The sequence below is a fragment of the Callorhinus ursinus genome, unplaced genomic scaffold (assembly GCF_003265705.2).
Source record: "Callorhinus ursinus isolate GAN/ISIS: 27379988/994484 unplaced genomic scaffold, GSC_fseal_2.0 scaffold119, whole genome shotgun sequence".
In the NCBI taxonomy this organism is placed as follows: Eukaryota; Metazoa; Chordata; class Mammalia; order Carnivora; family Otariidae; genus Callorhinus; species Callorhinus ursinus.
The window spans coordinates 134,899-161,544 of record NW_027397181.1 but is presented as its reverse complement, the minus strand read 5'-3'; the positions used below and the strand labels follow the sequence as shown (position 1 = coordinate 161,544).

The window sequence follows — 26,646 nt, the reverse complement described above, 5'->3', positions numbered from 1 at the left end:
TGTTCTAGGCTCATATCCTGACTAGTCTGGTTACAGGGCTCACACAGTGACCAGTCCCCATGTTCTAGGCTCATACCCTGACTAGTCTGTGGGTCCAGAGTTCAGTGAACAGTGACTAGTTCATGAGTCCCTGGCTTACACAATGACTAGTCCTCGAGTCCCAGGCTCACTCCCTGACCTTAGGTCTTAAGTCCCAGCTCACTCAGTGACTAGTCTTTCATCCCAGGCTCACTTGTTAACTGCGTCTCAGGTCCTAATCTTGCTCAGTGACTAGTCCTCACGTACGAGGCTCATGTGTTGACTAGGTCTTAAGTCTTAGTCTCACTCTGACCAGTCCTTGAGTCCCAGGCTCACAAGATGACTGGTCTCAAAGTCCCAGACTGATGTTCTAGAGATGGGGACAGCGGCGCACAGGTGAAGCACAGGAGTGCAGCCTGGCCTGGTTGCCATGGTAGGAGAGTATAGGGCAGTAACAGTTGTGACTAAAGGCTCTTTGCATTCAGGTTTTGTTACTGTACAGATTCTTGCTACATCAGCTCAAAACCATGTGCAGCTTAGTCTAAATGCCTATTTAAGCAAAGGCCAAAAGTCTGTTTGAAGATAGAAAGGGAAAAATAGGCTGTTCATAATACAAAGCTTGCAGCTACTCATGGATATAAAATTTATGACACTTCCCATACGGGAAAAATGAGTAGTGAAGCTGCATTTATTTGTTCAAAAGTAGAAATGCATCTTGAGGAATTAAGGAAAATTACGAAAAGGTGATTATACAGCATAGCAAATCTCTAACATGGATTAAACCAAATTGTTTAGGAGGTAAAATGCCAGCGTCAACATGCGTTTCAAAAAAGGGAAGAACAATGCTGGGTTGGGTGGGGAGAGCTGAGCTCCTGCTTTTGCTTGGTGTTGATGTGGCAGGAAGTTGCTGGTTCACAGCCCAGGAATTCACAGAGATGAAAGGCCTTGTCCATTCCTGTATAGGTATTTATATACTTGACTTGTGTAAGGAGGTTTATTTAAGACACTCCCAAATCAAATAGCTGCCCACACCTGGGGACCCAGCTAGGACTGTGTGGTCCCACAGCCCTGGAGCAGCCTCTCCTGTCTCCTCTGGCGCCACCAGGGGAATGGTCAGGCAAAGCTGGGTTCGGACCCTCCTTCTGCGACTCACTAACCCTGGGTCCAAAGACAGGTGGTTCACCTGCTCTGAATCTCAGTTTCCTCATCTGTATGGGGGTGGGGGCTGATACTGCCCTTGCAAGCTGGAGGAAGAGAAGAATATGAGATGATGTTTATAGAACACCTAGACAAAACTTGGCCCAAAATAAGGCCCCCAAATTGTTAGTCCTCAACTGTTCAGATTCTGCCACCGCTAGCCGTATGTGGCTATTATATGGATTTCAATGACCTAATACAAAATACCTCAACATGTTGCTTACATGTTGACATGATAATATTTGGTTAAATAAAATAACAAAATGAGTTTCACCCGTTTCTTTTTACTTTTTTAATACGGCTACTGGAAAATTTTTAAATCCTTGTATATGGCCCACCTGCTATTTCTCCACATGCCACTGCTGGTCTCTGTCTTCCTTGTCTGCCTCCCTCCCTTCTTAGTGTCCCTGCCACCACTTTGCAGGTGTCCAGCTGACCACACACTGGCCCTGTGCCCCAAGCCTCCACATGTAGCCCCCCTTCTCAAATGCAAGACAGCCTGGCATGGATGGGTCTCATCCTGTTACAGTTTACCCTGACAGTTACAGAAATGAAGGAATTCACTCCAGGTCATGTAGGTAGAGAACTGTGAAACCAGTGTTCTTGCAAAACTCTCTTTTCTTCCCCCACTTCAAACACGAGGAAGCCACAGATGAAATTTAAGTGCCTTTGCCAAGGTCAGAAACCAGTTAGTTGATTAGGGACCAATCTAAGTCTTTTGGCTCCAGACCACTGGGATTTCCACCTTACCATATAGCCCTCCATTTTATCGGCTGAAGTACAACCGGGTCTAAGCTGGTGCTGAGCTCAGCTTGCTTGCAGAATTTGAGAGACTGACCTCCTGAGCACCACAAAAAAGCCTGGACAGTGCAATGTGGCAGCAGGTTGGGATGAGAGATGGAGCCAGGCATGGTGCCATCCTGAGGACCAGTGTGCCTGTGTGGCTCCTCTAGGAGGAGGTGGGGGAAGATGGCACCTTATAGTTCTGGGCTCTGGAGTCTGATCTGGGTGGCCTCAGGCAAGCTACTCTATCTGCTTTAGCTCAGTGTCTTCATTTGTGTGAAGATTGAATTACACTCTGAGCAGGTGCCCAGTACATGGCAGTGGGGTCCATCTTGCCATGTCCCTCTATAAAGGTTCCGAATGTGTACATGGGCTGTCTTGTGAATCAGTGGTCTCTCATCACATTTCTGTCACAGAACAAGTTGGGTGGCCCTGTATGCTTTTTATCCTCCGGGGACAACTGTGGGCAGAAGATGAGGCATAGAAGCTTGAAAGGGGCTGCGGCGGGGGCGGGGGGGGGGCGGGGGGGCTGTGTATGTAGGTAGTATCACAGGGGCTCCTTCAGTCTCTTGCTGGGATAGCTGGAATTGCAGTAACCCTCAGTGCCCAAGCCCAGCTCAGGGTCCCTAAGTCTGGGATCCTCAGAGTGTCCTTCCTCAGAGCCATGTGACTGAGAAAATGAGGTATTCCCAGGCCATATAGAGAGGGCAGGCTGCAGATTATCTTGCTGCTCAGACAGCCAGCAGCAAGTCATGACCCCAAGAACCCAGAGAAACAGCTCTTCCCATCTGGGTCACTGTATCCTCGCTCTCCCGATTTGTAAAAGTGCAGGCTGCAACAGAATCCATTTCCATCAAGGGAAATTGGCAAGGGGCCGTGAGCTTGTGACTGTTGGCCTGGGGGCGGGGAAGCCGATAAGCAAAATGACTTTCCTCTAGTAGGGAGGGGAGTCTAGGCAGCAGCCTGAAAGCAAAGCCCCCTTAGTTCCAAGACCAGCCCCTCTGCATGCCCGCACTGACACAGCACAAGGCACAAGTTAGTCTGACTCCCCACGTGTTTCCCCAGCTGTGAAATGGGGCTAGAAGAGCAACCCAGTGAGCTGGCATTTAGATCACATGAGAGTGTGTGTATAAAGTAGTAGACAGAGGGCCTGGCACATAATGAGGGTTCAGTCAATGGTAGTTCATCTTATTTATTACTGCTGTCGACTCTGTTAGAATCCAACATCCAGCTCAGACTTCCAAGTTGCAATTTTTTTGTGCCATCAGCCACATTAAAAGACCCATGCCAATAAGGTTTTTAAATGAAATGCCTCTCATAATAGATAAAATCCCTGTACCTAAGACAGCCCAGTGCTTAGTCAGGAGAATTCTTCTGCCTGGGGCCATGCCACTTGGTAACCACAGTAGGGCACTGAAGGAAAGGTCAGCCCCAAGGTCAGCCCCGCTGGTTTGTCTGCGGGCCCCTTGGGGCCTTTTCCCTTAGGACTGCCTGCCTGTTAGCCCCTGCCGCTCCCCCACACAGGGGTTCTCCCCGCAAGCTCTGCGCGCACCACCAGGGGCGAGGCACTCGCTGCCTCCCTGCTCCGGTTGTCCAGATGGTATTCTGATTGTCCCTGTTTTCCCTGCACTGCCTATTGTCTTGTTCTTCCTTTTGTTCCTCTTGCTCTTTGGTGCCCCTATAAATATTTCTGTGCACAGAAGAGGACTACAGGTGGGAGGGCACTTGTATTTATCAGACCCTTCCTGTGGTCTGGGCAGACCGCGAGGCAGTCTGAATGTATTATCTCATTTATTATCCCTATTCTGTAGACAATAAAACCGAGAGTCCTTGAAGTGAATGGGCTTGCCCAAGGTGATAGAGCTGATGAGCAGGAGAATCAGATTGCAGCCCACACCAGCTGCCTCCAGAATCTACCACTCACAGGGAGGTGTGGCTGGGCAACACAGCTGGGACCAAACAGTGGAATTTTGAGTGCCAGGGGTTTGGGCTTTATTTTGATGCCTCGGGAACATCAGAAGTGCCTGAGATTTGAAATTACATGATCAGATTTGTGTTTTAGGAAGATAACTCTAGAGGTAGTATATTAAGTCTGTTAAACTACAACTCTCCCATCCGATCCTTGTACAGCTGATAATTTTTAAACCCGAGTGCAGGAAATTACGTTCATCTCTACCCGATTTCATGCTCGTTTCAGCCTGTTGTTCCAGCCCATATCTCAGTCTGTGTGTGCATGTGTGTGCATGTGTGTGCATGATGAGGGGTGGAGGGGTGGGGGAAATGAACATACGCCAGGAGAAGGGGAGGAAAATGCCTTGAGATGGCTTCCTGCCATGCAGCCACTGGCTCGTGACAGCCATGACTTGTGACAGTGTAGAAAGCATGAATTTTATCTCACATACCTGGGCAGTGATGGAACAAGATGGGAAGCTAAAATAACATGACTGATCTTTTAACAAATGCAGCAGAATATACACATATTCCATTGACTCTATCTCTGAGTAAATTGATTTGGAACTTCTACTTTAGAATTTCAGAGGTAAGTACAACCTTTGTTCGCTCCTTCTAATTCAATGAATATTTAGTTCCTGCTATGTGCAAGTATCCCTTTACTCTGCATTTCATGCCCATCTGTCTTCATCCTCTATAATTTGTGGGAGTGTGTATGTGTACTGATATGTAATAACACTGTAAGAGATGAACAGGTACTATGCTTATTCATTACATGTAGATTTTGTGCCTACACATGGTTTGATACGCTTTTTACTGTAACATCTTAAAAAGATCAGTGATAAAAAATATTTAGATGAGTATATATCTTCACAGTTTTTCAAAATGAAAAGTAGTTATGTTTTCTGATTAGAAAAATGATACCTGAATATTGTAAAAAAAAAAAATCAATGCAGCAAAATATAAAAGTTTAAAAAATCCAAAATCCCTCCATACTTCTGTTTTGGTGACATCACTTTGTACTTATAAGATCATAGACACACTCTTGCACATAAATGGGATCATGAGCTCTTGGGAAACACACCATTCCAGTCCCTTCCATTTCCCCTCATCCACATGCCATGAACCTACTTCTGTGTCACTCAGTGTAGATTTAAATCTTCATTTTTAATTACCATATTATTCTTCTATATGTCATACCAGAACTTAAGTCACCAATCCCTAATTGATGGATCCTTGGGTGTTTTCCAGTTTTTTTCCCAACGCAATGGATACTATGACACACAGCCTTTACTATCTCTGTGCACTTGTGTAAATCCTTCTAGAGAGAATTATTGGGTCAAAAGATGCACACACACACACACAAAACTATATATTTATATATATTTATGTATTTACACTTTACCAAGTGGCATCCAGAACAATGGAGGTGTTGTACCAATTTTCACTTTTAGTGTTGTGAGAGGAGGGTGTACCTTTTCCCAAGACTTAGCAAGCACAGGATTGTAACAGTATTTCTAAAAACCACTTTGCCAATCTCAAAACCAAAACCAAATAAAACCTCTCATTTTTAAAGCTCCTCATGTCTTCAGGCATTAGAGGTTAAACTCTTTTCTATGTTACTGGCCATTTGTATTCCTTCTTTTATGAATTACTTACAGCCTTTGCCCATTTTCTCATTATTACTTCTTTTTAAAAGGTCTTTGTATAATGGTATTAATCATCTTGTTTCATTTTTGTTGTGATTTCTTCTGTTTAATTTTTAGTTTATTTTCTGCCCTTCAGAAGTTGATTTGGGGATAGGGATCCAATATGTTGTTTTTCTGTTTGTGGCTTATGTTACAAAGGCCTTCCTCCTCCAGTACCTATATTTTTAGGACTAGTACCTTTATGTTTTATTCCCTGTCATTAGATTGTTGCTCCAAATGACCCCCCCCCCGTGATTTATTTATGTGTAAGATGTGAAGTACAGTTCCTCCTCTGTTTGTTTGTTTGTTTGTTTTTTCTCCAAATAGGGAGTCCTTTGTCCCCTGAGCACGAATATAAAATTCCATCCAATCATATGCTAAATTACTTGGGACCTATTTCTAGACACTTTTCCAGGGCCCATCCTGCACATTTTAAATATGTTTAAAACACATTATGCAGCTACAGTTATTTAAAATAATAAATATCCAGCAGAACAAGTTCTTCTACCTTGATGATCTTTTTCCCATTTGTTTTTTCAGGTGAATTTAGAATCACTTTGCCAAATTTCCCCTATCCCACTCCCAACTAGGGGGAAGAAAAAGAAAAAAAGAAAATCTAGTGGGCTCTTTGTGGGGATATGTACATCCTTTTGCATGCATTCGGTCCTCTCAAATCACCATCCTTATTTCTTTTTTTTTTTTTTTTTTGGTGCAAAATGGTGGTTTTATTAAAGCACAGGGACAGGACCTGCTGCCATTATTGTGGTGGTTTTATTTTAAAATAATTGTAAACCTGTAGAAAGGTCGCAAGAATAGTACAAAGAATTCCTACATCTCCTTCTAACCCAGTTTCCCCAACTGTTTACATGTTAGAGTTTGTGTCCTCACTTTTTTCTCTAGGTGACCATATTGTCTTTTTCTGACATGGTGACCTGAGAGTACTCTAGTGCATTGGGCGCCTCCCAAGGACATGTCTTCCATAGCCACCACACATCCCTTCCAATCAGGACACCGCACTGACTAACCCTAAACCACATACACATTGTACCTGCTGCCCAATCATACCTTTTTCTTTCTGGTCCAGAATCCTGCCCAGGGCTTTGTGCTGTGCCTGCCTATCACGTGTCACAGTATCCTTCAGTGTGGAACAGTTCCTTAGTCTTTCCCTATCAGTCATGACCTTGGTAGTCTTAAAGAGTACAGGCCTTTTGTTCTGTAGGGTGACCCCGACCTGGAGCCACCTGGTGTTTCCTCATGACCAGACTCAAACTGTGCTTTCTTGGCAGGAAGTCCTCAAAATAGTGCTGTGCCCTTCAAGGTGTTTCTCCTTCTACCACTAGTGATGTTGACCCACCATTAGGTCATGTTGGCCTCTGCTGGTCCCTCTCCTGCAAAGGCTAGACTTTCCCTTTATATTTGACTAGTGTTTTTTTTTTTGTTTTGTTTTTTGTTTTTTGTTTTTTTTAAAGATTTTATTTATTTGAGAGTGAGAATGAGAGAGAGAGAGAGAGCACATGAGAGGGGACAGGGTCAGAGGGAGAAGCAGACTCCCTGCTGAGCAGGGAGCCCGATGCGGGACTCGATCCTGGGACTCCAGGATCATGACCTGAGACGAAGGCAGTCGCTTAACCAACTGAGCCACCCAGGCGCCCTGACTAGTGTTTTGTGGGGAGATGCCCCATTGTATGCCAGTATCCTAATCCTCCACCCAACAAAACCTTAGTTGCCAAGGACAACTCTCACTGGAATCAGCCTCGAAGATAATGGTTGCCAAATGGAGATTATTTCCATTGTTCCTCTCACATTTATGAATTGACACTCTAGTAAAGGAAGAGTTTCCCCTTCTCCCCCACTTAGTTAGATATTCACTCGTTTATGCTAGCAAAGAGTCAAGGATTCAGAATTATTCATTCAGTTTTAATGTATATTCTTATTAATTTGATGCTCAAAACATCCTACATTTGGCCCTTCAAACAGACTCTTCTGTCATTTTAACATGTCTCTTCATTCTTGGAGCATTTTGTGACTTTCTGCAAAGATGTTCCAGAACTATCTTGTTTTTCCCCAGTCCCAGCCCTAGAATCAGCTACTCCTCCCAGGAGCCCTGTTGCTTTTACTGTAGAATGGTGTTTAGAAACCAGGACCTGGGTGCTGGGTGTGCTCATTGTTACTGGGGTGTCTATACTTCTAGGTGCTCTCAGTGAATAAAACTAGGAACACATGTGTTATGAGCAAGCCTATGTAGGTACTTGTATTTATGTGAGTATACATACACATATGCATGTATCTGTAAGATGTATTTATCCGTCTGTATATATAAAGTTCATATTGATACCTCCAATTCTAATACCTTGGGTTCTTGGTAGCCTCTCCATGTTTAGAGGTTCTTTCTCAGAGAGCAAGAGGCTAGGCTCCTATTATCCTAAGCATATATATTGACTTGCTTGATCACTGAACTTTATGCTCAGTTTTACCAACCTCCCTACCATTCTGGCGGCCTCTCTACCCACCACCTCTGCATCCCCACCCACTGCCCCAGTGGAACGTCACTGCCATTACTGCCCAGTAGCTCCTCCTCACCACCCCCTTCCTCCAACTTCTGCTGGGAAGGCAAAGGAAGTGCAAAGGCTGAAGGAAGAGATGCCCATCCTTTGTTTTTTGAAAGTAGCTCCAGTCCTTCAGCAACCTCAGCGTGATGAGGACATGGAGGCATAGCCCTCCTCCCACCACTGCGTGGCTGCAGGATATAACTGTGGCCTCCACCTTGCTCTGGTTCAAAGCCAAGATGTGACTTTAGAGAATAAGACTACTGATTTTTCTGGGTGCACGAAGAACACACTGCCAATAGCCCCCTTCTGGTCCGCGGTGACATTTGAGGAACAGAAAAAGGTGACACCCTTGGGGAACCCCTTTGCCCCCTTTGCTGTCACTGCCAGAGGTAGGGCCACCGTCCTTCTTGTCCCCCTCACAATGAATCAGGCCTGGTGTCTGGGGGCTCCTGCTGAAAATACCCATGGTTGGCCAGAGGAGATGCCCATGATTATCTGTGCCCTGTGCTTGGGGAGACTATGGAGGGGAAGAACTCAGAGGGATCACTGCCAAATACCCCTGTATTAATCTGTGTATTCATTGAGATTATGTGTAAGATTTCAGCTGATAAAACATTTCTACAGTTTAAAAGATAACAATGAAAAGAACTGTGTACCAAGTGGGTGAAGGAAATAAGATTCAGAGTTACCATTTATCTTTACCGCATGGCGTACCTGTGGGGCTGTTCTGGCGGGGGAGGGGGCAGGAGGGAGAATGTGGCCTGTGTGGGCTGGACAGGAGGCCTGGAGGATGTTCCTGAGGCCCAGGCTAGGTGTCTGGGGTAAAGGTCGCTGGTGATGATAAGTAGCCCAGACGCATGTTGGGGGTGTGATGGGCTCAAGAATTCAGTTTGGGTTTCACTGTGGAGAGGGGATACAGAAAACCAGAGTGGGGAAACAATCAACCAGACCCTCAGTGGCACCTGCAGGGAAGGCCCCCAGGGAGGAGCAGGTGTGGCCAGAGCATTGACCGATCCAGACTTGCTTTCAGCACCAAAAGGTGTTTCTGTCGGAGACTCACCTGACTGGGTCTAGGTTCAGTTCTCACCTCCCTGTCCCTGTGTCACTTGTGGAGTGATAGCCCTCTCACCAGAGCACATAACACTACAAAACCTTTCTTCCCTTTCTTGCCCTCGAGCAACAGGCTGCTGGCATTCCTACACCCAGGCTTGGGTGTTACACAGCCCACATGGCCACCCTGATTGTACTGGTGGCTGTGGAAGGCAGCCATGGCCAAGGCCTGGACAGGCAGGAGGGCTATGTACTGTCCATCCAGCCCCCAGTCAGTGCTGAGCACCTGACTGCTACGAAGATGTCTGGGGGCCGTGCGGATCCCACTCACAGGGCTAGGGGTTACAGCAAGAACTCCAGCTTTGAGTAGCGACAGCCAGGCCCCTGGAAGGCTTCCCCCAAGGTTGTGGGGGTAAGAAGGAGTCACTGAGGGCAGGTGGGTGGGGTGCTGTGGCCCGGCTGGATGTGAGGGAGGCTAGCAATAGAAAGTGTGTTCATGAGCAGCAAGGTGAGGGGGCAGCTGGAAGGTGACGCAGCATGGCCAGGACAGGCTCATCTCCTTAAAGAGGTTCAGAGTAGATGGCCCAGGGTCTGCCTGCTGGGCCACATGGGCACCAAGCCAGACGAGGCAGACATCTAGCAGGTCAGGAAGATATGGTCTCTGCCCCAAGAACCTGTAAGATCAAGCCCCAGAGACTTCATTATTGATGCCCTGGCTACCTCAACTGATTTATGGAATCTCTGCTTCCCACTCAGTGTTAGGTGAAGGCCTGTGCAAACAAAGGTAATAAGCTGTGGTTCCCACCCGAAGGCACTCCCACTCCCATGGGGAGACAGCTCTGCGCAGGTCTGGCCACAGCTGCCCAGCTCCCTCCCGGATGGTGGTCAGGGCCGGCATCCTCATAGGTGAGTGGGGCTGTGAAGCCGAGGCCACGCGGGATTGGGAATGCTTGCTTTTAGGCACGGACAGGAGAGGAAGGAGGCAGGCGGCATGCTCACATAGGACCTCAGTTGACACAGACACCCGTATGCTAGCAGGAAGCGCACCGGGGGTCTGCTGGGGGTTGGGGCTGGGGTGCCTTGGCTGGGTGCCTACGGAAGTGGTGCTTGTGTAGTGCCTGGAGGGACAAGAGTAGAGGGTATTTCAGAGAAGGAAGGGTGGGAGCCAAGGTACAGACTGGGGAGACATGGCCCGCAGTGCATTCTCTCACCTATTTATTTAGCACCTGCCGTGTGTAGCCCTGGCAAGGACTGGGAATAAATGAGCCCTGAGAGGAGTTTACAGGTCAGAGAAGAAACAGAAGCATGGCCCATGACAGCTCCGCATACCGCGGGTCACGTGGGCAGGCTGCAGGTGGCAGGGACACACAGTAGGCCCTCAACCAGTATTTATAGCACTGCCATTTCTAGCACAAAAGAACCTTGGTTTTCCTGATACGCAGGGGGCTTTGCAGCAGATAGGGATGGGGCTGGACCGTGCAGGCAGATGGATCTGCCAGGCAGCCTGGTGACCAGAGGCCTGATGTTGACCGCAGGGATGTGGAGGCAGAGTGAATCATGTGTGCTCAGACCCAGAAGCCCAAGAGAACCAGTGTGTTCAGAAGACAGCAGCAGGTCCCCCGAGTTAGAGCAGAGACAATGGCCAGAGGGTGGCAGGAGTCCCCACAGGGAAGTAGGGCAAGGGCTTTGAGCACCATAGGACAGGCTCTGGGTTCCGTCAGTAGGAGCCAAGCTGGGGACTGGCTCACTGTCTGATTACTTGTGAGTCATACTGAACAGAGTGGAAGGTGGAGCAGAGGGACTAGGGAGATGCTTGGAAGCCAGCATAGTCTGGAGAGATAGGTGGTAGGGAGTTGGACTTACGATGGAGGACACAGAGAAGAGAACAGGTTTCTAAGATTTGGGCGCCAGGTGTAAGTAGAATGCCGCCCTCCACCTTTGTGGACCCAAGTGGGAGCCTTATTTGCCTCCTCCAGGCAGCTTCTCTTTCCTCTGGTCTCTCTGGTCCCTTTGACAAACAGGGGTGACCCCTGGGCTACATCCTCTCAGCGCCGTGTGGGCCCCCCCCAACCAGTTTATAACTCCATGTTTATTGATCCAGGTGTTTCTGCTCTGCTGTGTCAGGGGCTGCATGAGAGCAGGGAGCCCCCACACTGCCCCTCATGGTGCATGCCTCATAGAAACCATGCCCATGGATGGATGATGGGTGGACAGACTGACAAACAAACTCATGATGGCGACATCTGTGACAAAGATAGAGTTGGGGGCCTGGAGTGAAGCCAGGTGAGCACCTGAGAGAGGCCAGTGGGCTGACGGCCAAGAGGACGGGTGGGAAGGGCCTGAGAAGAAGGGGTTCACGTCCTTCAGTGCCCAGTTGGGAAAACCAGCAGTATGTGTGTTCTGGGCGTAACAGGTTCTATATGGGACCCAGAGGCTGACGCCAGCTGTGGAAGAGAGCATGACGTCAGGACTACTGGGGGTCAGAGGACGGCCTTGGAAGATCTCCACCTCAAGCAAGAGCTGTGGGGAAGCTGTTGGAATTCTCTGGACTCTCTGGGAGGCTCTATCTGGCCATTGTCTCCTCCATGAGCCGAGTAGGTGGTTGTAGGGAGCTAGCCAGGAGCTGCTGCACGTCTCCCACCCCACCACACCCATCGCTGCAGAGGCTCTGCCTTTTCTCTGCTCTTCCAAATCCCACATGGTTCCTCTGGTTGGTACACTGTAGCCTGGAACTCTTCCGGAAGGGGCTCAGGTCTGGAAATTGGGCAGGGCTATGACTTCCTGTGCACTCTCAGGGTAATTCCAGTCAAATCTCTCTTCATCAAACTTCTTACTTACGCAAACCAACTAAGACTTGACCAGACTGCCCAGTGTCTCAGTCCCAGGGACACTTTGGCTGGTTGGGCACCACCAGAGATTCCTATCTCTTCTTTCAGTGGCTGGCTCCCCTGGGCTCTGTGGTCAGTCAGGGACATTGACTGCACTCCTCCCATGAGCTCAGGGAGCCCATTTCCATAGCAGCATCTCCCACCTCAGACCTGGCCTACAAAGAACAGCCACCATACACCTTCCCAGGTGCTGGAACCCCCTCACCACTCAATGCCTTGGGGATGGACTGCCAGGGATGGGTAAGCAGGCCATGCGTCCTAAGTCCGAGCCCTGGGTCCCTTTCTCTGTAGCACACCCTGTGCTGTCCCAGCTGACTCGCCAGTCAGCATTCTCTCTCCCTATGGCACATTTGTCCCTTCCTGGCATGTACCTCACTTCACCCCTTGCAGTTCTTCGGTGTGAGTTTGTTCCTTCCACTGGCCAGTGGTGTTCTCATCTCCTAAGGGGCAAGTGCTGTTGTGGGTCTGGAAGCAACCAGAAGTGGAGGGTCTTGCAGTGACTCAGTGTTCCCTGGAAAGGGCCTGCCCCAGGGTCTTCAGGCAGCAGGAGGCTGACCTCTCAAGGCTGCACCATTAAGAGGGCACTGGTGGCTTAGGTGCCATAGGGAAGGACTGGCCCTGCCTCTGGGCCTTATAGACGTAGACAAGGGGAAGTCTTTGGGGGCAGGGTCGAGGCTTTGTCCTTTGAGGGTCTGGTACACTGTAGGCCCCCAGCAAATAGTTGCTCCTTGACTGAAGGAAGTGCTCTTTGTTTACTGGGGACAGTCAGCAGGGTTGAAGGTTTTGTGAGAGGACGGAGCGGTGGGGCAGTAGGGGGCAGGTGGCTTGTGTGAGGAGGAGCTTGGTTCCCATGAAGCATTGCTATGAGGTTGGTCTGAGCAGGTTCTGAGAGCCTCGATCATGGGTACAGATGGCAGGGGCTGAGCACAGAGCTGGAAGGGCAGGCCTGGAAAGTTGGCCTTCCTTCCATGGGAATTCCTGGACCTCCAGCTAGTGTGGGCAAGGAGGTGGGCTAGAGGGGCAGACCAGAGGGAGGGAGGTCAGCCAGCCAGGACATGACTGAAGTTGCCCAGGTAAGACGTAGCAAGGGCTCAGGGAGAGAAGTGTGGGGAAGGGATGGGCTGTCTAGGACTAGGGGTCCTGGAGGTCCTCCACACGTTCCCTGATGCTGGCTCCCTGTCTGGTGAGTGCCCTGCTGGCAGGGGGTGAGTCCTGAAAGCTTCCAGCAGACCTGAACACGGCCAGCTGTGCACTGCCTCCCAACTGTGCAGACCCCCCATGCCAGGGCCATGGCCACCAAGGGCATGGGCAGAAACAGCACCAGAAAGCTCTTCGGCCCCAGGTGGTCTCAGTGTGACCCTCCTCAGACACAGTGACACTGCCGGTTCCTCCCTCATCACAGACACCCACACAGTACCAGCCCATGTTCAGCCCACATGGCCAGCGACTCAGGAGGGGTCCTCAGGGGGAAAGGTGCATCCTCCATCGTTCTTTCAGCAGAGGAACAAAGCCAGGAGTGGCCCATTCCCCGCTGCCTGAGCATGTGAAGGGATAGTCCCGGGAAGGATCCCGTCACAGGCAGCCTCTCCTTCACTGACTAAGTGGCAGCCAGGGGCCCTTCCTCTTGGGAGCAGAGCCCTCCCTTGGCTCTCGGCAGAAGGGCCATTTTGCCAGGCCCTGGGCTCTCAGAATAGCTGCCTCCTGCCTGAGGGATGGAGGCAGCCGGAGGCCAGCATCGAGCAGCTGATAGTGATCCTGTGTGGCAGGTTGATCGATGGCGGGATCTTTGGTCTCCACTTACCCGGGCTGAATGGCACATTGTCGATAGCAGCCAGTTAACCAAGTCCTTGGTAACCAGCTGGTCTCGTCAGCACCTCAGCCCTAGCCACGGTTCAAACAAAAACCTCTCCTGAACAGCTAGATTGGACCTGACGAAGACGAATGTCTAATTCACTTGGAATCTCCTTACTGCTGCCTGTAATAAAAAGCCTGCTCCATATATTTACCCCCTGCTGATGTTTCTCTGAAATTAAATATCAGGAGGACATATAATAGCCCAATTCTACACCAGGCCAATATTATCAGATTGATGTCAGCAGTGATAATGGAAGAAGGATAAGTTGATGAGATTTCATTTATTAAATAAGAGCACACGGAGGTTTGGGACTGCGCATGTGAGGACACTGCGCGCACTCAGACCAAAGAGCCAGCTGGGTTTGTTCACAAGCCACCCCCCCCCCGTCACCAGCTCCGATGTGGGGGTGACTCGGCCCGCCCCCTGGCACGAGCACCCACGACAGGAGGTACTGCCCCTGCCCTGCCCGGAGCCAACTTCCCTGGTGGGACTGTTTGCCTCCTTTTCTTTCTCCTTCCCACCTTTCTGGTTGGCTCTGCTGTGCGTCACCAGCTTTGTGCAGCCTCACATTCCTCATCTCCCTCCCTCCCTTTTCCTCCTGCGGGTGCGTACCTCGTAGCCCTCCCCCTCGCTAGCCCTCCCCCGCTCCCCCGCTCTGCGTCACCATCTTCTAGCTCCATTCCGGAGCCCTGCCAACCTTGTAGTTTGGGGCAAGTGTCTTTTGTTTCTATTTGTACCCTCAGTTGTTTCTTCTTTGGGGACTTTTTGGAATTCTCCAAAGGGCAAGTAGAGCTAAAGTGGACCCAGCAGCGTGGAGAGCAAGAGCTGTGGAGCCAAAACACACCAGGCTCTTATCCTAGCTCCAACTCATTACTGTGTGACCGTGGGCAAGTCACTTAACCTCTCTGAGACTAGTGTCCCCATCTATAGAATGGGACGGTAACACCCAGCTCACAGGTTGGTTGTGGCTGTGCTTAGGACCTGGCACGCGGTAGGCCCCGGCAGGTATTGGTTTCAGAATGACCAGGACCACAGGACCACCCAGATGTAATCTCAGATGAGGTCAGATTTTCCACCTGTGCTGTTTACTGGCATAGAAGCGTGGGGGTGACTCGGCTTCGCCCCCTACCCCCAATGGCCTGCTCCTCCACCCAGGAGCATTGGGGGACCTGGTCATAAATAAGAGCTCCCCCACCTGTCAATTAGGTGAAGCAAGTCAGAGGTACCCAGTGCTTCTCTAACTGGTGACCACACCAGGGTGGCAGAGATGAGACTCTGTGTTGACTACAGTGCCTGGCACTTGGTTGATACTCACTGAAGTGTGGCTGCTGTGGCCAAGAAGCCCCTTGTTGCCGAGGGGCGCACGTTGCTCCTGGTTAGAAGGTAACTAGGGATTCACCTGCCTCCCACTAACACCCCCCCACACACACACACCGTTCAGCACTCCCAGCTCTGCCTCCTGAGACTAGATCAGACCCTTTCCTGCAAGACTGACTGCGTGCATTTCCTGGAGCTGCTGTGACAAAGCGCCAAACTCAGGAGCCTTTAAACAGGACTAGCTGTTGTGCCTTCCTCCGGGCTTTTGGTGCTGCCCTCAGGCCTTGGTGCTCCTTGACATGCAGGCATGTCACTCCAGTCTGTGCCTCTGTCATCACATGGCCTTCTTTCTCCCAGTGCGTTTGTGTCTCTCCTTGTAGGGACACCGGTCATATGGGGTTGGGGTCCTCCCTAGCCCAGAATGACCTCGTCCCAACTATATCTGCAACAACCCTGTTGCCCATTAAGTTTGCATTCTGATGCTCCCAAGGACATGAATTTTGGCGGGAAACTCTCTGATCCACTGACCTACATGTGTGTGCAGATAGTTCTCGGGAGCCCTTGATCCCACAGTCTCCTCCCATTGTCTTCTCTAGACAACAGTCTTGGCTACAAGTGACAGATACTCAACCCTAGCTAACCTCAGCCAAAGCTTGTGCTATGGGAAAGCTAAAAAGTCCCTAGCTGAGAATCAAGAAGTTCAGATGATGTGAGGGTCTGTTTCTGTGTGGGCCGTGACCATGGCTGTTGGAGGCCCAGTTCCTTTTCTCCCTGCACGGGCAGGGAGTTTCAGCCCCGGACATTTCACCGGGCCCATGGGGCTGTAGGGCTGTGCTAGCAGGGACTCAATGGTGTGGACCAAACCCTGCCTCCCTGGCCAGCGAGGGCAGAGCCATGTGGAATGATGTGAAGCTGCTGGACGCTGCAGTGGGTGCATCTGCGTCATCTGGTGGTCTTGCCCTGTGAATTGGGTATAATAGTAGATGAATGCATAGGACACTTGCTGCTTCATAAAGCTGAGTTCCCTTCCCTCCTGATGCCCCTGTGTGGCAGTTTTAGGAACGGTCTTGTGGGCCCTCCCTTCTGGGCACACCCAGTCACCTGCTTTCCTGGTACAGCTCTGAGTCTGCCCTGGGGTTTCCAAGCCCTGTGTGCAGACAGGCCGGTAGGTGTGTCAGAATCCAGTGGTATGTGTGCCCGTTAGAACGTATCAAGGAGGTTCCTGTGGTGACGGAAGGCTACCAAAGCCTCGCCCCATGGCTGGGGGGAGCAAGACCAGAGAGAAGGAGCACAGAGAGGAGCACCTGGGTCCACAGGCCATGTTCGGGGTACTTCCCCATGGTTCACCTGTGTCTTGGGGGAAATGAGAGCGAGGCCAAAAGGCCAGCAGGCCACCTAAGGCCTGAGACTAATACCCTCACTCTGCTTGTGAGGTGCTGGGTACACAGCCTGCCCTCTTAGGGCATTCAGGCTAGTGACAGAGTGATATCAACTGCGTGGCTAAACACAGATGACAGATGGCAGTACCAGGGTGCATAGGGGCTGCTGAAGGGCCATGGGAACGCAGTGGGGCAGCAGGCCTAAAGGAAGGCTCAGACCTGATTGCTGGTCCTGCTTGTCAGATGTTGAGCATGAGCGAGCTGCTGGGTCTCTCTGCTCTGAGCCAGTTCCTTCATTTAAGATAAACTAAGGGAAAGTATCGTTCCCACTTTAGTAGGTTTGCCTGGTGATTAAATGAGATAATGCTTAGCACAGGTTCCAGTGAGCTATAATCACCTAAGAAGAGGGTTTTTAAACTGGCTTGTTTTTTTAGAAATCTGGTCTGCTTTATGTTTTAGAAAAATCACCAACTGCAGTAGAGAGGATGGGCTGGAGGTAAGGAGGAGTTTAAGCAGCTGTTGTCATAATGATGGGGACTAGGAAATAGATGAGGGGGCTTCTGGGAGACAAATCCTGGGGCAGCTTTGGTGTGGTAGGGAGGTGGAAGTGAGTTGTGGGGGAAGTCAGGGACAACTGGGCATGTGGCCAGTGTGGCCAGTGTAAGAGTGCAGGAGGGAAAGGGTGCTGGAGTGAGAACCAGGCCTGCTTGGTTCCTGCGGGCCGCTCAGCCATCGGTGCCCACACAGGCCTAGAACTCTGCCATGGGCATGGACTAGGAGCCCCAGTGCTGTGGGTAGAACAGGGGTCACAGCTAGAGCTCCCAGTGAGCAGGAGAGGGGCAAGTGGAGCAGAGTCAGAACGGGGCCTCCCGGTCTCTGGGCATAGATGGTGCTGCTGGCTATGGCAGGGCTATGCTGATTGCCCTGAGCAAGAAGAGCCTAGTAAGGCTGACCTGAGGACCAGGGGTGAGTGCTAGGTGGGGGAGCTCTGGGCAGTGCTTCTTCGAAAGGAGAGCAGCTGACAGGCAGGTAAGAGGCACATGTGATTTGGGCTTGAAATGTTTTTCTAGTTTTTAGAAAAATGAGTGTGTTGGTGGACAAAGTAGAATGGTGAAGGTATAAGGGAGAAAGGCCAGTAGGAAAGACCACTCAGGTGCTGGGGGCGAGGGTGAGAAGGAATTGCTGATGGAGGGCCCTACAGGAAGACCCCTGCAGAAAGACCCCTGCAGAAAGGTATATGAAGCTGGGGATGCCAAGGTGAAGATGTGCTCTGTGCCCATAGGGCAGTGATGGACTGCGCTAGAGACATGAGGAAGAAGACCCTGAGACTATAGGGAGGGGGCTGAGGGAGAGAAGCTGGTGAAGCAAAGAAGAGGCCAGGGGAGCTCAGGGAGAGCTGGGCCTCAGGAGGTCTGACCGCTAAGGGGAGAGGAAGACCCTCTAGAAGGATCATTATGGCCAATGTGTCTGCTCTGAGAACCCTCAGATTTGGAGCAGGGGAGGGGCAGGGGAGGCAGGAGACAGGCAGGTAGGGCTTCTACAAACAGGAGCCAGAGGCCCAGTGGAGCCTCTGGAGCCTTTGGAGATGGTCAATTCCATTGAGGAAATAGGGAGTCGGTATAACATGGGATGCTTAGCGTGAAGGCTCCAGGGGCCTGTTGGATTTAGAAGTCTTAAGGTCCATAGCGTCAACTGTGGAATGGACCTGGGGATTAGCAGTGGGAGGGTTTGGCAGGAGTGATGGATAAGCTAGCTTGGGGGGTTGCATGGCAAAGGTAAAGGAGTAAGGGGCCTGTGTGCCCAGAGAAGGAGGGGAGGGGGGCGGGTGACCCAGAGGGAGAAGGGTTCCTAGCGTGTGGTGCCGGTGGTGAGAGCAACTCCCGCTTTACAGACAGGGAGCTGGGCAGTGATGAGGAGCATCCAAGGAAGGGCAGCTCTTCACTGCTGGCCTTGATGGCCTGACTGTGGTGCCGTTGGATGGGAAGGAAGGGTGTGTTTTCATTCCTGACTATACTTCGCCTTTTTCTAATGTTCTTTATCACTGCTCTTGTGGAAACAAAGAGATAGAACTCTGGTTCATGGGCAGCATGGCGGGAGGGGGACTCCATGATACTAAACGCCCAGAAATCATTGTGACATTGTTGGCCTTTCTGAGGCCCTCACCCCCAGCATCTGTGCTGTGCCCCTGGTCGGTCCTCCGGGGCCTGTTATCTGAGTGGACCCAGTGGTCTCTGCCGCCCGCTCATTGTGTGCCCCCCTCTGTGGCCATCATGCCAGCCCTCAGGGGAGACAGGGTGTGGAAGCCCTTTGTCAGAGGAAGCAACATTCAGCCTGTTTCCTCAGTGTTTGTGACACCACCTGACCAGAAGCCGTGCTGGTGTTGAGGACTGACCCCCACGTGCCAAGTCTTGGGCAGCTCTGCTCTGACCCCTGACCACACAGTGGGAAGTGGCAAAGCCAGAACCTTGCCCCGGGTTTGGGGTGAAAGCTGTGTTTTCCCCACCAGTCCACAGGGTGCCACGCTCATGGATCTGCTGGATCCTGGAAGAAGATACACTGTGATCAGTACCATAAGATTCCTGGGGAAGGAGGCACCAGCAAGGCCTGGGCAAGATCTGAACAGGGTCTGGAAGATACTAGAACTTGGGTTACAGGGAGAGGGATGTGTGCAGAGAAGGTCTCCCCTTTGAGCCGACATCTGGAGTCCCAGCGCCAAAGCCTCCTCATCTCCACTCTTCACCAAGTGCCCTGTGACACCAGCCTCCCTTCTTCAGCTCTCCTCCCCCACCACAGCCTGACTGCTGATAGCCGGGTTGTTGGTGAGAGCAGCCCTTCAGGACACACTCTGTCATGCACATGCCTGCCTGGCCTTCATCAGCCTAGGACAGGTGCTGTTCCCACTTGCAGATGAGGAAAGTAAGGGCCAGAGAGGTGAGCTGCCTTCCTTAGCAATGCACTCTCAGCCTTCTGACCTGGGTGACGTCAACCCCCTCAAAGCCCCGTGGACCATTATATCTAAATATGCGGCAGTGAATATCCCTCACATAGGGAAGCAGGACTTATCTCAACCCCTAGAAATTTCATAGCAAGCTATGGATGCATTTTTGGTGCATTTGAAAAGCCGCTGTTCATAAGACTGAATGTTTCTCTATAACTGTGCTGATTTGTGTGTAGTGTAAACAGGGTTGCTGGAGACCAGGGCAGGGTGGAGCTGTGCTTGGATAGAATGCACCTGATTTCATGAATGGCTGGACCCCAGGCCCTGCCCTGCCTTGCTTCAGAGAAAGCCTTGTATTTGGAGAGCTGTGTTCTCGCTGTCCTCCTGTCCCATTCGGAGCCATTTTAGTGGACCAGCGGGTGAAATTTCTTCCAGTTGACATTTGCCTGCCATTCCGTCTCCTCATACTGTTCCTGATAAATCCCAGAGGAGAGAAGCCTCTGGAGTCCCAGAGGTGATACTGGTATGGAAGGGTTGGATTTCACCATGGCCCAGTTTCTCCTGAACTGGGAGCCCACTGGGGATTCTGTGATGTTTCCCCTCAAAATGCACAGGGGCCTTTATCCAGGGACCTGAAACCGAAGGAGGTGGGGACAGATGGAGAGAGACAGAATCTAAAGCAACTACTCTACCCTTTCACAGCCTGCAAAGTGAAAGCCAGGATCCCTGTGGCAGGTCGGGGGAGGGCAAGGCCTCTCAGGGGGTCAGAACTGGGGCCCCAGGCAACTCGGCCATACCACCTGGCCCAGGCCCCTCTGACCCCACCTGTCCTGTTTCCCTGTAGACCTGTAGGCCACGTACAGACTTAGACCTGCCTCCACTGAGCCTGGCACTTCCCCTGACCATGGATGCCTGCAGAGGCCCTTCCAGCTGCTGGGCTGCCGCTGGGAACAGGCACTCATGGGCGTCACGTGATGGTGGGGGTTGCTGCCTCAGGAGGTATAAGAGGGGGTGCGACAAAGCCTATGCCCTTGGAGCTCTAGCAACAGAGGGACCAGGAAAGAGCCACAAAAGGATGTGGCCTCATGGGCTTCAGCCCACCAAGGGCAGGTCTGGAACCAGGAAGGAAGAGGCTGTGTCTTCCCCAGAGCGGAGAACCAGAGAATAAAAAGAGAGAGGGGGAGATAGTTGAGATGGAGGGCAGAAAGCAAAAACCTGTGCGTTCCCATCGTCCTAAGGGAGAACATCAGAACAATCGGAAGTGAAGTAATTAGCAGAGTTGTAGAGAGAATTTGCCCAAGATGAAATGCCCAGCAAAAGGCTGAAAATCCATTTTGGAAGACCCACATTTAGACGCCTCCAAGTCAAAGAGTGTTTAAATACGAGAATGGAGAGCACTGGGGGGAGTCAGGTGGGCACCGCAGTGACCCCACTTGTGGGTAGTGGCAGACAGAACCCAGTAAAGGTGGTCCCAGGGTCCAGAGAGGGAAGGAGTGGTCCCTAGGAGCCCCATCTGCCTCCCCGGTGTGAAGATGGGAGGCTAGTGCTGAGACAAGACCCCATATGTCCTAAGTAAGAAATCTCGGAGACCTCATCCATGCCATGTAGACAGAAGCAGGACTGTGATCTCAAGGACTGGCGTGGCATGGTACCAGAGGGCCGGCCTCAGCTCTGTGGCTACATCCTCAAAGCCTAATGGAATCACACACTGTTGGGGCAGAGCCAGGCCAGCGTGGCCGCGGGAGCCATCCTTTCTGCTCCCCTTCCTCCCAGGAACGGGAAGGCTCCTTCTCCCACCACTTCCCTTGCATGAGACAGCAGGCCTGAGGATGATAGTACACGACGCACGGGGATGGTGCAGGGGGAGGCAGGGCGACCCGGGCCCGGCATGTCCTGGTTGGTGGCACAGCCCTAGCAGAAGTGTCACCTCTAGGCTAGTAAAATGAGGCCAGTGAATCCGAGGTACCTTACCTGCTAAGCCGCTGAGCATTCCATTGCTTGCTGTTCTTAACTGATGAACTCAGCTTATTTGAGATATTTTAAAATAATAATGGCACTGCTCCATTCCAGCACCAACTGCATGGCTGGGTTTCTAAAATACAGAGACACTGGGCTGAGAGAATGACAAACCTGCAAGTCTCCCCGCTGTGTGATGGAGGCAGAGCTGCATCAAGCATCATAGTGATGGTCTCACTGCTGAGAACCTTCAGGAGTGGGTTTCTGCACTTCTACAGTTCCCACCACGTGCCCTGGCCATGGGTGGTGTTTATTCTGAAAGGCCACATCAGGTGTTGGGGTTCCGTCTCTGGCAGCGAAGGTTCCCACATGGACCTGGCCTGAAAAACCAGTCTGTGGAAACAGTGTGACCAAACCCATGTAAACGAATAGATCCGCCCCCTTTCTACCCTTCGCAGCATGTGATGTTGGTCAGGTTACTTAATCCTCTGTATCTCAGTTTCTTGGATTGCACCAGGGGATGAGAAATCATAGCGCGTACTACACAGAGCTGCTAGGAGTGCGTGAGCAGGATGATGCCCGGCGTGCGGTGGGAGTGTGTTCAGGCCTGTGTGCGTGTGGGAGTGCGTGTGTGCCTGCGGCAGAGAGAGGAGAGGGGAGGGGGGCAACGGAAGGAGTCAGGAAGGAGGCAAACTGCTCAGAGTCGCCCAAGGACGCTGGTGACCCATTTTAGCGTAATCTTTATTTCACTTGGGTTTTGTTTCATCTTTTAGAAAAGAAAACATACTCATTTTTGTAGTTTCTGAACCTACTTTGATGAAGAAAGAAAAAAGAGTAAAGCATCCCTCAATACTACAGAGGTGATCTCTAGGAAGTGAGGTTCTAAAAATGTTATATATTTTTTTAGACATTTCTGTACTTCTCCAGGTTTCATCATTGTGCATGTATTAGGTTTTGAAATCTTCATATGAGAAAAGAGTTGCAGTGTGTGTGATCACACGGTCACAGTCGGGTGTACCCCTTAGGCAGGAAGAGTCCTATGCGGCGGCCAGTGGGGGCACAAGGGGCTTCCAGCAGGCCACCCCAGGCCCTCTCCCCTTAGGGCTAGAGCCAGTGTGGAGCCCAGTCCCCTTGGTGTCTGCTGCTATGTGACAGTGCTCAAGCCCCTGCGTCCCCTGGTTCTCTCCGAGGGGTAACTGGACGCTGATGGCCACCAGGTGCCTAGCCTGTGGTGTTGAGTGAGTGAGCCAGTCCCCCTCCTGCCCACTGGGACCAAACCCCAGGCCCACCTGCTCTCTGTCCCTGCAGGCCCCGCAGGATAGAGCCCGTGTGCTCAGGGCTACAGGCCCAGATCCTCCGCTGCTACCGTGACCACCTACAAGAAGTGCTCCTGTGCTCGGATCTGGTCAAGGCTTACCAGCACTGTGTGAGTGCTGCCCACAAGGTAAGGCTCGCCCTGCCCTCCTGCCTGGGCCGCTGGGCTGCTAGGTGCATGGGGGCAGCACACGAGTGCTGGACTCTGTCTGCCTGGCTTTGTCTGCTAAGTCAGACATGCTAACCTCAAGCCTCTGCCTTGTGCACAGTGACAGCTTCAGGCCTTCAATTTCCTCTGTCACTTCCTGGTTCAGACGTTCTGCCTTGTTGACCCCATGACTGCTCTCAGATGTCTGGGTTAGGAAAAGAGGGCCCAGTGCCCCACTAGGCTGGGTCTGGGAGCAGGTCTGAGTAAGCTCTGGGTCTGGGAGCAGCTCTGGGTCCCATGTTCAAAGGACCGGCCACCTAGTAAAGGGCACGCATGTGCTACCCACTTCTAACCTTTGAGCAGTTGGGGGTGGGAGCTCAGAGGAGGGCCCATGGTGCAGGGTAGGGGTGCCCAGAAAGGGCAGGGACAGCCCTAGAAGAAGAGCCTCTGGGTTCGGGGAGGTGGAAGAATGGGTGTGGCCTGCCTGACTGGGTGAGGGAGCGAAAGGTACCTCTCAGCCCACCCCACTTCCATGCTGGTCTGAAGGGGCATGCTGGCACCCAGCCCCTGGTGAGTGGGAGGGGGTCACAGTGGTCCCACTCTCTCCCACACACTCCCCAGCCCTCCTGCAGGGCAGCAGTGGGGTATCCTAGATGTCTGAGGTTGGCAGTGGGCCTCCCCTGAGACCTGGTCCCAAAGTCTTGCCCTCCTTCCCTGTGACCCTCCCAGCCAGCTCCCAGTACTATCCTCTCACCTCCCCCCTGTTCCTCTTCTAGACAATTCAGTCCCCCTTCCCAAGCCCAGCAGTTCACTGCCCAGGCTGGACCTGGCCCCTCCCCGTCATTCACTTGGGGTACCTGGCTTGGACTTCTCCAGAGGGCTGGCATGTTTGTTCAGAGGGATGTAGGATGGGGCCTTCTTCCCGTGGAAAAGCCCCTTTTGCCCGAGTAGGAGACAAGCTGCTGTAGGTACTGATGGTGGAAAGGCTGAGGTCAGCAGTCAGGTAGCCCTCTGGCTAGGTCTGGCAGTCTCCTCCTCAATAGCCCATCCTCACCAGAGCCCCCCTCGCCTTTCTGTCAGCTTAGGCCCCGGGAGGTGGGGCTGCTGCAGTACTGGCTGCATCTCATGCGCAGGGTGCCATGTGCCTGTCTGGGCTTCGAGGCCGGCTGCCTGAAGCAGGCTGTGGGGCAGCCCAGAGCCTAGGAGCAGCTCTGCACGGCACCAGGTGGGTGTGAAGCCTGGATAGGAGGTCATGGTTCCTCCCCACTGTGGAGCATGGAAAGCTGTTTGCTGTATTTCAAGTTGAGCAGGAAAGGTACTGCCAACGGTCCCTGCAGCATGGAGCGGAGCTGGGCCAGTCACCCTGCACCATACCACACGGCCATGGGAACAGGTGGCCCTCCTGGGCCCCTTTGTATCTACCAAGGTGTTTGTGAAGGCTTGCATGAGAACCCTTGCCCTGCCAGGATCAGCGGGCCATTGCCTGTGCTTGCACACCATGCACCTAACTTTCTACTGAGGGAGAGACCTGGGGTCCTGCCGTGGCCCCCTTGATTCCCCACAGAGCCCTCTGGCACCACATAGCCCCGACCGCCTTCCCTCTCTTCCTTCAGGCCCCATGGCCACAGTTTTCATCCCCTCCCCCAGCAGAGTATATCTTTAACAAACACATCTCACCAATATATCTTCATTGCACTGAGGCAAAAATGTGATTACAAAGGAAGACAGATTGCATTTAACTCCAGTGTGTTCTCTGTAGCTCTAGCACGCCTGAGAGAGGCTCTGGGGCACTGCCAGGCCTGGCTCCCTCTTTCCTGCCCCCTCCCCCGGCATTATTAAAGCCTAAATTGGAGCCTGGGCAACTGGCAACAGCAGAGGCCAGCCCTGCTCCCGCTGTGCTGCGTCTGCAGCGTTCCCTCAGAAGAAGGGTGTTCCACCGACTCCAGCAGGGGCTCAGTGCCCAGACACACACATTGCACCCTGTGGGTGAGATGCAACAAGTGTTGCTGCCCTCTGCCGACTTCCGTCTCAGAAGGCTCCTGGTGGGGCCGGGTATGGGGCTTAGAGCGTCTCTGATAGTGATTTGCTTCTGGAAGCACCAGGTGGCAGGAACCCACATCTCTGGCAGACAGGGAGCAGGTATCAGACAGAGGCCCACCTCGTCAAAAGCTAGGGTGGGGGGCACCTCCCCGAACTCCTGCCAGCACCTATGTCGCGCCTCTCAAGCTCAGGGACGTGTACATGTGTGTGGATGTGGGCAGCGCCTTGGAGGCAGGTTCCAGCAAGGAACAGCCTGAGTGTGAGGGCTCTCACACACCAGAGCTTTCTCTCTGACTGGTTTCACTTAGAAAACTCTGAGTGGTTAAGTAAGAAAACAGGGGAGACGTTGGTGGGGCAAAGCAGCATTGGGCTGAGGCCTGCCTGTCTGTAAGGGGGGGCAGGGTGGTCAGATGGATACAGGGTCCGTGTTAGCAGCCCGCTGCAGGCATGTGTTGAGTGGGCACCAGGCACAGAGGTGAAGAGACCCAGTCCCAGGTCTCAGGGACCAGCTGGGGGCACCCTTCCCATTAAGCAGTGACACTCATGGGGCATCCCAAGAGCCAGGGGCCCTCTTGGAGCCGAGGCCTGGGGGATGCACAGGGCCCCAGCAGAGCGGGCCGTGACTGAACTGTGACCTGTTCTCCTTTGTAGGGGTGAAGAGCGGCCCTCAATCCTGGCCCTGGCGGTGACTTGGAGCCCTGAAAAAGGAACCAGTTATGGGACCACAGTCCACAGCCCCCTAGGCCACAGCCATTTTCTCCTGGGTGCCTATGGATGCCTTTGTGCTTGAGGCTGCCATGTGTTTGAGAAATAGAGTATGTGCTACTGTCTGAAAACAAATAAAGCAAATGTCTTTGTTTTCAGTCATTCTCTCGGCTGGCAGACAGCCACGGCTGCCTCTTCTCTGTACCTGTGCTGGACCATGGTGATGTGGGCTGAATGAAACAGACTGCTCCCCTTGGGGGGCACCCAGCCTAGCAGGGGAGACAGATGTGGAAACCCACAGTTATGCTGCAACAGCAGAAGGCCAGCCAGAAGCAGGTATGAGATGAAATGAGGGGAATGCAGTTCTTTCTAGGGATGGAACGGAGTGAACAGGCCAGCTTCCCAACAGAGGTTGTCTGAGCTCCAGTGTAGAAGCCAAATGGAGGACTTGCTGGTCAAGCCAGAGGCTGGGTGAGTGAGACCCTAGATGCCCAGCTTAGGCGGCACAGAGCATGCACAGCTGGGCTTTGCGGAGAGCAGAGTGGGAGCTGGGTGGGGTGGTAGCAGGGATGCCAGGCCAAGGCACTGAGGGGTCCCTCTGAGGGACACTGCCATGGCTCTCAGGGAGGGTGGGCTCAAGTGGGGCAAGACTGAGTGCCATGGAGAGCCCTGCAGGCAATCAAGGGCGTGATGAATGGGACACTGGTGGGCTAGGTCAGGGACAGACTGAGGTGAGTCTTAGGAGCTGAGATTAGCATTTGGGTGGTGTAGGGAAGGATCAAGGATGACTTCTAGAACTCTGGTGTAAGTGCTGGTGATTCTAGGAACTGAAATGAGGGACACAGAGATTAAGAGCAGAGGGCAGTGGGGT

The 26,646-nt window shown here is 52.2% G+C and overlaps 1 protein-coding gene across 2 annotated transcripts in view; it reads left to right on the top strand.

Annotated features, from left to right (window-relative positions):
• Nucleotides 1-25,933, top strand: part of CHCHD6 (coiled-coil-helix-coiled-coil-helix domain containing 6) — a 269,141-nt gene extending 243,208 nt beyond the window's left edge. For both annotated transcript variants that reach the window (XM_025860282.1, XM_025860281.1), the window contains 2 exons: nt 22,877-23,012; nt 25,722-25,933. In XM_025860282.1, the coding sequence (XP_025716067.1) occupies nt 22,877-23,012; nt 25,722-25,727 (142 nt within the window). In that variant the 3' untranslated portion in view covers nt 25,728-25,933. The remainder of the gene's footprint in view (nt 1-22,876; nt 23,013-25,721) is intronic.
• Nucleotides 25,934-26,646: the final 713 nt, after the last annotated feature.